Source organism: Oncorhynchus mykiss, chromosome 18, assembly GCF_057628025.1.
Source record: "Oncorhynchus mykiss isolate SJ-2025 chromosome 18, ASM5762802v1, whole genome shotgun sequence".
In the NCBI taxonomy this organism is placed as follows: Eukaryota; Metazoa; Chordata; class Actinopteri; order Salmoniformes; family Salmonidae; genus Oncorhynchus; species Oncorhynchus mykiss.
In genome coordinates, this window is record NC_143039.1 from 59296745 (window position 1) to 59309154 (window position 12410).

Here is a 12410-nt window from a genome sequence, read left to right on the forward strand (position 1 = left end):
ATATTGCTAAAATGGAATGCCATTCCTTGAGCACAATGCATGACATCGTAGAAATCAGGTGTATCTGTGAAAATGGAATGGAATGCATACTTCAGCTGGTTCACATTTGGTGCAGTGTGGATTTGAAATAAAGTGTGAGCAATGACATCATACAGGTTAGCTCATCAATTGTGAAAACGTCAGACGCGAGAGAGAGAGAATTAGAGAATAGATGAATGAATAATCTTACGGATGACAGTTTTCACACCTCAGATATTGTCATGTGGTGGAGACATGAAAGTAAAATGAGTGAGGAAGAGAGAAAGAGATACAGAAAAAAATGGAGAGAGCGTAAAAGAAGCGAAGAGTGGAGAGGGAGGGCGGGAGGGAGGGAGGGAGAGCGTAAAAGAAGCTAGCGAAGAGTGGAGGAGGGAGGGAGGGAGGGAGGGAGGGAGGGAGGGAGGGAGGGAGGGAGGGAGGGAGGGAGGGAGGGAGGGAGGGCATAAAAGAAGCGAGGAGGGAGGGAGGGAGGGAGGGAGGGAGGGAGGGAGGGAGGGAGGGCATAAAAGAAGCGAGGAGGGAGGGAGGGAGGGCATAAAAGAAGCGAGGAGGGAGGGAGGGAGGGAGGGAGGGAGGGAGGAGAGTGTGGCACGGGACATATTGTAGAATGAGTCACGACAACCTGGGATCCCTGTCTCTTTCATTCTACACTCAATCTATTATTCTATAGGGCTGAATTCAATCCATAATGCCGAAGTCCAGCACTATAGCACAATTTCAATTTTAAGGCAATGTTCCCGCGTTCACAGAAACTGCATTTACGGTAAACTATGCACATGTCATCTCAATTGAAAATTACCTTTAAATTTCAACCTGTCTCTGTCTCTGTCTCTGTCTCTGTCTCTGTCTCTGTCTCTTTCTGTCTCTCTCTGTCTCTCTCTGTCTCTCTCTCTCTCTCTCTCTCTCTCTCTCTCTCTCTCTCTCTCTCTCTCTCTCTCTCTCTCTCTCTCTCCCTCTCTCTCTCTCTCTCTCTTGCTTTTCCCTTTCAGATCTTGCACACCTTCCCATTTTCCTTAGTCTCTCTGTCTCTGTCTCTGTCTGTCTCTCTCTCTCTCTCTCTCTCTCTCTCTCTCTCTCTGTCTCTCTCTCTCTGTGTCTCTCTCTCTGTCTCTCTCTCTCTCCCTCTCTCTCTCTCTGTCTCTCTCTGTCTCTTCCATTCATTCTCCAGCTGTTACATACTGTATGTAGCATCTCATCCTCTCTGTTCAGTCTTTATTTTCCAAATCTCCCTTATTCCCTCACTCCTCTCACATTAGCACAGCTTACATCCCTCCCTACCCCTCTCTCTTTCTCCCACCCCCCTCTATACCAACCCCTACCCCTCTCTCTTTCTCCCACCCCCCTCTATACCAACCCCTACCCCTCTCTCTTTCTCCCACCCCCTCTATACCAACCCCTACCCCTCTCTCTTTCTCCCACCCCCCTCTATACCAACCCCTATCCCTCTCTCTTTCTCCCAACCCCCTCTATACCAACCCCTATCTCTCTCTCTGCCTCCCTGTTTGACTCTCTAGTGCTACATTCTCCTTCTGTCTGGCTCTTAGTCTCTTTCACACTGTTGTTCTCTCTTGCCCCCTTTTTCTGACTCTCCCTCTCTCTCCTTTCGCTCCATCTCTCTGAGCCACTTTGACACTTTTCCTCCTTCTCTTTCTCTCTCTCTCTTCCGCAATCACACACACACACACACACACACACACACACACACACACACACACACACACACACACACACACACACACACACACACACACACACTAGACACAGACACACACATACTCTCTCTCTCTTTCTCTCTCTCTCTCTCTCTCTCTCTCTCTCTCCCACAAATACACACACGCACACGCTTTCTCTCTCTCTCTCTCAGTCTCTCTCTCCCCTCTGACGAGGGAACATGTTGCCTAGGAGCAGCAGCAGCAGCAGTGTGCTACACGTGGAGACAACCTCTCTCTGTAATAAACCAGGGACAGGAGGAAGAAAGAAGGAACTGTCTTTTTTTTCCTTGTCTGACCAGACTCATTGAGGAAGAGGAGGAGAAGGAAGAGGAAAAGGCTCAGTACACAGAGGGATTCAGGATTTGATTGTGACTAGGTGGACTAGGGAGAGGAGGAAAGAAGAGAAGAGAAGAGGAGGAGGAAAAGGAGGAGGAAAGGAGTCTTGATTTGTTTGTTTATCTAACAAAACTCCACAAAGAGGAAGAGGAGGAGGAAAAAGAGAAAGAGCTAGTGGGTTTGGACTGGGATAGTGGGTTTTGCGCACACCCCAAAGTCGCTACCATGTGGCAGGAGGCCTTACGGACACGGGGGCGCTACCTTTTGGAGCGCGGGGGAGAGGGTGGAGATGGGGGAGAGGGAGGAGATGCCCTGGGGGATGTGTTTGTAGGTTTTGGGGAGACCCCGACACAGGGACAGGTGTGTGTGGGTGTGCCGGGACAGAAGACCCAGGACTGGCTGTATGAGTCCTACTACCGTATGAGCCAACAACACCCTCTCATCGTGTTCCTACTGCTCATAGTGATGGGAGCATGCCTCGCTCTACTGGCTGTGTTCTTTGCCTCTGGACTGGTGAGTGAGTGTGTGTGTGTGTGTGTGTGTGTGTGTGTGTGTGTGTGTGTGTGTGTGTGTGTGTGTGTGGAGAAGCGGGTTGGGGAGGGACTGTGTGTGTGTTGGGATGGAGGGACTGTGTGTGTGTTGGGATGGAGGGACTGTGTGAATGTTGTGATGGAGGGACTGTGTGTGTGTTGGGATGGAGGGACTGTGTGTGTGTTGGGATGGAGGGACTGTGTGTGTGTTGGGATGGAGGGACTGTGTGTGTGTTGGGATGGAGGGACTGTGTGTGTGTGTTGGGATGGAGGGACTGTGTGTGTGTTGGGATGGAGGGACTGTGTGTGTGTCATGTTGATATAAAATGCAGAGCTGTGTTGACTGATTGGAGTGGTGCAGAATATGACAACAGGGCTTATTTCAAGTGCTGTTTATGCTGTGGGACACACACACACACTTGAAGAGCGCTGCCTATTACTGAAGTGTGTTCACTATTGTTTGCGTCTCAGCATGTATGTGACAATGAGAGATGAACAGGGCGAGAGAGGGTGGAGAGAGAGAGAAAGGAAGAGTGATGAAAAGAGAGAGAGACACGGTCAGACTGTGTGATTTATCATTCAGTCCATTGATGTGTTTTTCCTCTGCAGAGTGTTATAACACGTCTCGCCTCCCACAGTTAACACACACACACACACACACACACACACACACACACACACACACACACACACACACACACACACACACACACACACACACCTCGCCACCGCAGCAGAAAAGTTAGAGTATTGCAGCATCAGCAACAGAGCCAGAAGGGTCCTAAGCTGTTTTCAATGTAACAGCAGAATATCAATTCATAACTCATGATAGTTCTGGATGGATGTGAAAAAAATAACATATAGTGTGATTCAATGTGGGATTCAACCGTAGGTCTCTCTGCCACTAGAGGGTTGACTATGGGAGATTTATCAAGGACTGGGACAATATAGCATGTATAAGTGGGTCAATGTGGAGCATGTACTGTATGTAACTGTTCAACAACAATTCCTTCTTTATTGCCTCTGAAGGAAAGAAAGTTGTAACATAGGCTTAGTAATCATATAAACCTATCAGATGCTTTTATCTAAAGTGGCTTACAGTATAATGAATGCATACATCTTTATGTATGATTCCAGTGGGAACAGAAATCCAGAACCTTGGCATTGCTAGTGCCATGCTCTTACCAAATGAGCAACACAGGACGGAATACATTATACTGAGTTGAACTCTGCCATGCACTGTGTTAAATAAAAACTCCAGCCATCTCATATTATCAGGCTGCCAGAATGCTATTATATAATCAAAGCTAGCTGTTAGTTTCTAGATGTATCTTCATGCCATTTCTTCAGTCTTCTCTCTCTGATCTATTCCAGGAACACTCCAGCAACAGAACCACAGTGGGTTGTTCTTAGAATGTTTCCTTTTACCTAGTCAAAAACATTCCTGGAATAACACTCTTGGCAAAAACCCTGAATGATTGATTATGATGTCGCCTCACAGGTTGTTATCAATGACGTCGTATCTCGTTCCACTTCAAACATTCCATTCTCAGCTGGGAGGGCAAAAGCCCGTAAACTGCTCGCGTGCATTACAGCGCAAAACACCGCTGGAGCACACCTCTATCTCTCAATATAAGCCACCATTTCATTTGATTTAAAACATTTGATATAAATACAAGTATACTAGCTATACCTGACAAGTATGTATAGTTTATATACATTTTCCATCCATTGTAGGCTCTGCCTATCAAGCAGCAGAAGGGTGCATTTCCCCATATAATGTAGCTAGGTACCTAGAGAAATGTTTGCAAGCTAGCTAGAAACTTTTCTCCTACCAACATACCTAGTATAGCTAATATATTTATCCCCATCCCCTTATTTACATTGTTTTAAGATCTTTTAAAATCACTGTTGCTGCTGTGCAATGAGACAGACATGACATTGATTGATGGACCAAGTCAAATTGAATAACTAGCTAATGACAGATCATGTCAATTTGGCCAGCTAGATAATAAGCTAACTTTCAGTGTATACAACTAGGTTAGCTAGCTAGCTAGTTATCTAAATATTGTTTGATTTGCTTCCCAGCTGACAGTAATCAGACAGACCACTAGGGCAGGCTTAGACTCAAAATAAATCTTACTACATGTCCATCTCTTTACAAAAGCCTTAGCTATCTCTGATGAACCAAGCTAAATGACAGAAGTTGTTTGCTTAGCTAGCTAGCTAAACCTACATGTCAACAAGATAGGCTACCCTCCGAAATGACATAAATACTAATTACGAAAGGCATGCAGCGATATGCTGTAGAGCTAAATAGAGCTAAATGTGCACAATTGCATTGTACGTAAAAATATTAAATTAGTAGTTCTGCTTTTAAATAGGTGATCATATTACAACCAAATAATTGTAACATTTCTTAAACAATCCCTTGAATACCGCAAGCAGTTGTCAATAGTTTTAGCGGAACTGGGGTTCTCCCTGCACCCCAGCAGACAAAACAAATGTTCTGCACCTTATTGGGACGTTTATTGATAACAACCTGTGTATTATTGTCATTACTGTGTAAATATTTCTATGGTTCATGTATTGTTCCAGTAGGAATGTTATAGTAACGTTACCCATCAGCCAACAAGAATGGCACAATCAAATACTGTCCGTCTCTCCTTGCTGGCTCTAGCCTTTTGGGGGCCCCAAGAGAGATTTGGGTGGGGGGCAGTTCCACATTATATCTGAGTAGGAATGATGAGCCAAATCAATGGGGACCCCTGGGCACGTGCCCTGAATGCCCGGTCGGTTTTCGGCCATGATTACCACAAGTTTAGATAGCTGGCTAGGCTAACTACCAATCTAAACATTTTAGAAATTGCACCTTGTGTATTCTACTACTATAGACCCTGACCGAGTTCCTAAAAAAAAATTGGGGTTCGGGGGCCCCCTAGCAGCCGGGGGCCCTAAGCAACCACTTTTGTTGCTTATGGCTGGAACTGGCCCTGAGTCTCTATCTCTGCTCTCTCTCTACCTCACCTCTCTCTCCCTGATATTCTCTTTCCTTTCTCGCTCTTTTCCTCTGTTTCTGTCACATATCTTACATACTAGCAAACAAACAATAGACAGAAAGCACTCCAGTAAGAGTTGTGTTTAATGCAGTCTGTGTACCTGTGGAAACATGAAGAGGATGTTGATGTTTTTGTGGTCAGTACATCCACAGAAGCCTAACCAAAGCACCACTAGTACTGCTGAAATGTCAGACACAAAAACAACTGATCTGAGATTTTCTGTGTGTGTGTGTGTGGGTGCGTGCATGCTCGCATGTTCATACGTTTGTGTGTGTGTACGTTTGTGCCTTTGCGCGTGTGTGTGTCGTGAAGTTTTACCCTGAAACCCTGCCTGTGCTGTATCTCAGGAAGTCTCTCATTTCCTATCGAAGCTTATCTTGTGTTTTCAGAGAAAATATCCCTGAAGATTGCTCTCTCATATAGTCCTGAGGTTGCATTGCTTTAAAAGTGTGTGTGTGTGTGTGTGTGTGTGTGTGTGTGTGTGTGTGTGTGTGTGTGTGTGTGTGTGTGTGTGTGTGTGTGTGTGTGTGTGTGTGTGTGTGTGTGTGTGTGTGTGTGTGTAACCAAGTGATAACATGGAAAAAAGGGATAATGTAGTAATTGTACCAGACTGTGTGTGTGCATTATACAGTTCAGGGGGTAACGCATTGTGACAGAATACTAGCCACCCATTATAGGTTGCTATTTATTTCCCTGTTTAGTCCATTTGTTTATGTTTCCACACCCTGGAAATCTCTGGTTATAAAAATTGACTGCTATTGGAACAGATAGTTAGAATGTTGAACTACTGTATGCCTTCCTGTATATTGGAACAGATTTGACTGTTGAACTACTTATTAATGTCAGTGTGGGTTTCTACTGTAATGGTGAAACCCTTGTCTGGACTCGTGTTGTGAGGGTTGAGTCATAACCCGCAGTCCCTGCAGTTACACTACATGACCAAAAGTATGTGGACAAAAACATTGTTTATATACTATACACAAAAGTATGTGGACACCCCATCAAATTAGTGGATTCTGCTATTTTAGCCGCACTCATTGTATAAAATTGAGCACACAGCCATGCAATCTCCATAGACAAACATTGGCAGTAGAATGGCCTGACTGAAGAGCTCAGTAATTTTCAACGTGGCAGCGTCATAGGATGTCACCTCAGTTTGTCAAATGTCTAATGGGCACTAAGTCCATGTTAATGCCCATGATTTTGGAATGAGATGTTTGACGAGCAGGTGTCCACGTACTTTTGGTCTTGTAATGTATATTAGCGGGTTAGGGTCAGTTGCGGGCCTCAGATTTTCACTTTGTCACATATAGTCAGTCGCTGATTGTCTGGCGCTTGCGGATGGGTTATTAGCAATTGCGGGCGGATGCGGGTGAACAAACAGCTGACCCCCGCAACATTAGTCTGGACACTTCTGTTGTTGTTGATGTTGCTGCACCCTCTGTCTCTATTCCAAGATATCCCAGGAAGAGACAGTGATCTGTGATAGTCTTCTTCACACACTTGTCTTCACACTTCACACACCGTCAAACACATGCGCACGCACGCACACACACACACACACAGACACACACACACACACACACACAGACACACACACAGACTGTGGCACTCTTAACACTCTGACACTTTCATACTTCACACTGTCATGTTGTAACACTTCTAGAATAGAAAGCTCTAGGCTCTACAATGGTGGCTGTCCATTAAACATGACAGGGAGGGAGAGGCGAGATATGTCTAATAATCTGCATCATGTGTCGGATATTTTTTTTAAAATAAATCATGCACCTATGCTATTCCTCTACACACGCACACACACATATGGCGGTATGCAAACACACATGCACGAACCCTTCCCTCTTGCTGATAATGTTCCCTCCCTCTTCCCCCCTTATAAAGGTGGATTCAGTCAGTCGGAGGTAAAAGGGAGGTAATTGTTCTTGTAGAGAACGGCAGCTGGTAATCTCCCCCCTCTCTCTTTATCCTGCCTGCAAAATAGGCTTAAATAGCTGTAAATGGTTTTAAATAGTTAACAGTATGAAATGTGCAAATGGCAGGTGTTTTCACCACAGATAGGCTTAATGAGAGCAGTAAAGTGGTGAAAGAGCAGGACTATTCAGTTATTTAGTTACAGACCGGGAAGAGATGAGCTGTTCGGTTTGTGAGTTCATGTGCGTGTGCGTGCGCATGTGTAGGTGTATGTACACATGTGGGTTCCTGCAAGCATGTGTGTTTGCTTGTATGTGTGTATGTGTGTGTGTGTGTGTGTGTGTATGTGTGTGTGTGTGTGTGTGTGTGTGTGTGTGTGTGTCAATAGCAGTGCGTGGGTAAAATGACTGGGGAAGCCAGAAAAAAAGCAATTTTACAACCTGTGTTGTGCTAATTGGGTTGTTTGCTCTATAACCTGTTAGTTCATATGCCTTGACACCGTGATATATAGGCCTCAGACTGAGACAATATGAAGAGACAGTGGCAGAATAAACTCAAGCACACCTTTGTTTTTTCACAAAACTGGATAGCAACCTCTATCCAGTGAAGTCCACAAAGTGTATTGAATGTAACAGACAGTTACATGACCTACAGCATGGTAAACAAGTTAATGTTTTCTGACATTTTCGGACCACTAAACAACTATTGATTTAGAACCATGGAGAGTTACCGCAAGTCATAAAGAAAACAGGAGCTGCCTCCACTATTCCAGCACCATTTCAACTTCAACATCATCAAATCACCTCTGCTTAGTCTAATACAGTGACAACTAGAAGATACCAAAAACTATTTAGTCCCATCAATGTAAGCTAAATATCATGTCCATGGTTCTGATTTCTGTGTGCGTGTGTGTGTGTGTGCGCGTGCGTGTGTGCGTGTGCGTGTGCGCGTGTGCGTGTGCGTGCAAGAAGAAAAATATGTTGACTATCCCTACTAGAGAAACACCAATGCCATCATCCTCTCTTTCATGTTGTCGAAACGGTCTGTGACTCATACAGTACACGCTTTTGTTTTTTATTGTCCTAGGCTACCTGGCTCTTTTCTGTTGTCCTAGGCTACCTGGCTATTTTCTGTTGTCCTAGGCTACCTGGCTATTTTCTGTTGTCCTAGGCTACCTGGCTATTTTCTGTTGTCCTAGGCTACCTGGCTATTTTCTGTTGTCCTAGGCTACCTGGCTATTTTCTGCTGTCCTAGGCTACCTGGCTATTTTCTGTTGTCCTAGGCTACCTGGCTATTTTCTGTTGTCCTAGGCTACCTGGCTATTTTCTGTTGTCCTAGGCTACCTGCCTATTTTCTGTTGTCCTAGGCTACCTGGCTATTTTCTGTTGTCCTAGGCTACCTGCCTATTTTCTGTTGTCCTAGGCTACCTGGCTATTTTCTGTTGTCCTAGGCTACCTGGCTATTTTCTGTTGTCCTAGGCTACCTGGCTATTTTCTGTTGTCCTAGGCTACCTGGCTATTTTCTGTTGTCCTAGGCTACCTGGCTATTTTCTGTTGTCCTAGGTTACCTGGCTATTTTCTGTTGTCCTAGGCTACCTGGCTATTTTCTGTTGTCCTAGGCTACCTGGCTATTTTCTGTTGTCCTAGGCTACCTGGCTATTTTTTTGTTATCCTAGGCTACCTGGCAATGTTTTTGTTATGCTAGGCTACCTGGCTATTTTTTGTTGCCCTAGGCTACCTGGCTATTTTTTTGTTATCCTAGGCTACCTGGCAATTGTTTTGTTATGCTAGGCTACCTGGCTATTTTTTGTTGCCCTAGGTTACCTGGCTATTTTTTTGTTATCCTAGGCTACCTGGCTATTTTCTGTTGTCCTAGGCTACCTGGCTATTTTCTGTTGTCCTAGGCTACCTGGCTATTTTCTGTTGTCCTAGGCTACCTGGCTATTTTCTGTTGTCCTAGGCTACCTGGCTATTTTTTTGTTATCCTAGGCTACCTGGCAATGTTTTTGTTATGCTAGGCTACCTGGCTATTTTTTGTTGCCCTAGGCTACCTGGCTATTTGTTTGTTATCCTAGGCTACCTGGCAATTGTTTTGTTATGCTAGGCTACCTGGCTATTTTTTGTTGCCCTAGGCTACCTGGCTATTTTTTTGTTATCCTAGGCTACCTGGCAATTTTGTTGTTATGCTAGGCTACCTGGGGGGGGGGGGGGGGGGGGGAGGGGCTGACTTCCTTTGACATCCATGAATACACACCACTGGTGTGTGCATATGTATGTGTGTGTCTGCAAGTGTGTTCCTGCGGGCATGTGTGTGTGTGACAAAGGTAAACTAAGGCATTATGTTGCTAATCACACAGTTAGTGAGTCACTGCATTAATTGGTCTTTTATACACAGGATCAAATATTCATGAGCGTGGTTTAGGGATGAAATGAGCATTGGTATTAATGGCTGTGACCGTAGCGGTGTGTTTGTTGTGTGTGTTGTGCATGCGTACGTAGATACGTATGTACATGTGTGTCTGCGCTCTGTGTATGCATTGTGAGTGTATATATATTTAAAGCTCATTATAATTCTCTCTGGGTGTTTGTTCTCTGTGACGCTTGGGAAGTCAGTAGCTAGCTAGTAGTCCCCTGAGTAAATTTACTGCTGTTAATGCATTTCTCTACCCCACTAACAATATGTCCCCTTCACCTCAGCCTGGCTCCAAACACCCCGACTCATACTTATACTAGCATTGAAACGTAGAGCGCCATCCTATTCTAGCATAGAAATATAAAGCACCCATGTGTTCTAGCATAGAAATATAAATCACCCATGTGTTCTACCATAGAAATATAGAGCACCCATGTGTTCTAGCATATAAATATAAAGCACCCATGTGTTCTAGCATAGAAATATAAAGCACCCATGTGTTCTACCATAGAAATATAGAGCACCCATGTGTTCTAGCATAGAAATGTAAAGCACCCATGTATTCTAGCATAGAAATATAGAGCACCCATGTGTTCTAGCATAGAAATATAAAGCACCCATGTGTTCTAGCATAGAAGCGTAGAGCAACAATCTATTCAACCATAGAGGGGCGGCAGGTAGCCTAGCAGTAGAAGATAAGAGCATTGGGCCAGTAACCAAAAGGTTGTTGGTTTGAATCCCAGAGCCAACTAGGTGAAAAATCTGTCTGTGCCCTTGAACAAGGCACTTAACCCTAATTGCTCCTGTAAGTTGCTCTGGATAAGAGGGTCTGCTAAATTACCAAATAAATCAATCAAATGGAACTCTATTGAAGCATATTAGAACATTACTGCATTCTACCATAGAATCATCACAGAACAGCACTTGTCTACCATAGAACCAGAGAGCACCAGTGTATTCTACCATAGAACCAGGGAGCACCAGTGTATTCTACCTTAGAATCATCACAGAGCAGCATTATTCTACCATAGAACCAGCGAGCACCAGTGTATTCTACCATAGAATCATCACAGAACAACACTATTCTACCATAGAACGTTATAACAACAGTGTTTTCTACCATAGAATCATCACAGAACAACATTATTCTACCATAGAATCATCACAGAACAACATTATTCTACCATAGAATCATCACAGAACAACATTATTCTACCATAGAATCATGAAATACAAATCATAAAGCTGCAGAATGATAGACTGTATTCTACTGTTCACAGGATCACCATATGCAGGGACTTCTGATAATATTCTAGGCTCTCAATGTGCTCATGCAAAATGTTCCTCACTTGGAAAATGATGGACTTTTCTGTATTGTTCTATAATTGATAAACTCTTAGAGGGTCAGAAGGGAAGGGTAAATATTTGATTCAGACCCTGTACTCTGGATGTCAGAGAATTAGGCCTTGACCTCCATCTGGCCTCCTCTAAGGCAACAGGCTCTCACAGTCTCACTGCAAAATTAGACATTTGTGCACGTTTCTCCAAATTTCAAATAGTTTATTTACACCTCAGGGCCAGTAACTGGGATTGAACATAAGACCCTCAAATTACACCGCCATCCATGTCCACAATGCCCTAACAAAACCCAAGCCTACTAGATTGTACTAATGCTCACTGTTGCCCCTAGTGGCTGGTTTTGACTTGATTTTGGCATTAATTACGACTTGGTTAAGTAAAACAGAAAATCATTCATTCTGATTAGTTTAGGGTTGGGATGGGGTTCAATTTAGGCATTAACTCTGATTGGTTAGGGTTGGGATGGGGTTCAATTTAGGCATTAACTCTGATTGGTTAGGGTTGGGATGGGGTTCAATTTAGGCATTAACTCTGATTGGTTAGGGTTGGGATGGGGTTAAATTTAGGCATTAACTCTGATTGGTTAGGGTTGGGATGGGGTTCAATTTAGGCATTAACTCTGATTGGTTAGGGTTGGGATGGGGTTCAATTTAGGCATTAACTCTGATTGGTTAGGGTTGGGATAGGGTTCAATTTAGGCATTAACTCTGATTGGTTAGGGTTGGGATAGGGTTCAATTTAGGCATTAATTCTGATTGGTTAGGGTTGGGATAGGGTTCAATTTAGGCATTAATTCTGATTGGTTAGGGTTGGGATAGGGTTCAATTGAGGCATTAATTCTGATTGGTTAGGGTTGGGATAGGGTTCAATTGAGGCATTAATTCTGATTGGTTAGGGTTGGGATAGGGTTCAATTGAGGCATTAATTCTGATTGGTTAGGGTTGGGATAGGGTTCAATTTAGGCATTAATTCTGATTGTTTAGGGTTGGGATAGGGTTCAATTTAGGCATTAATTCTGATTGGTTAGGGTTGGG

General features: G+C 44.0%; 1 protein-coding gene across 2 annotated transcripts in view; it reads left to right on the forward strand.

The window, feature by feature from the left end:
• The first annotated feature begins 1795 nt into the window (after positions 1–1795).
• Positions 1796–12410, forward strand: part of LOC110496472 (adenylate cyclase type 2) — a 98239-nt gene continuing 87624 nt past the window's right edge. The window contains exon 1 of one of the 2 annotated variants that reach the window (XM_036953052.2): positions 1796–2600. In XM_036953052.2, the coding sequence (XP_036808947.1) occupies positions 2313–2600 (288 nt within the window). In that variant the 5' untranslated portion in view covers positions 1796–2312. The remainder of the gene's footprint in view (positions 2601–12410) is intronic. The other variant, XM_036953050.2, reaches the window with a different exon arrangement.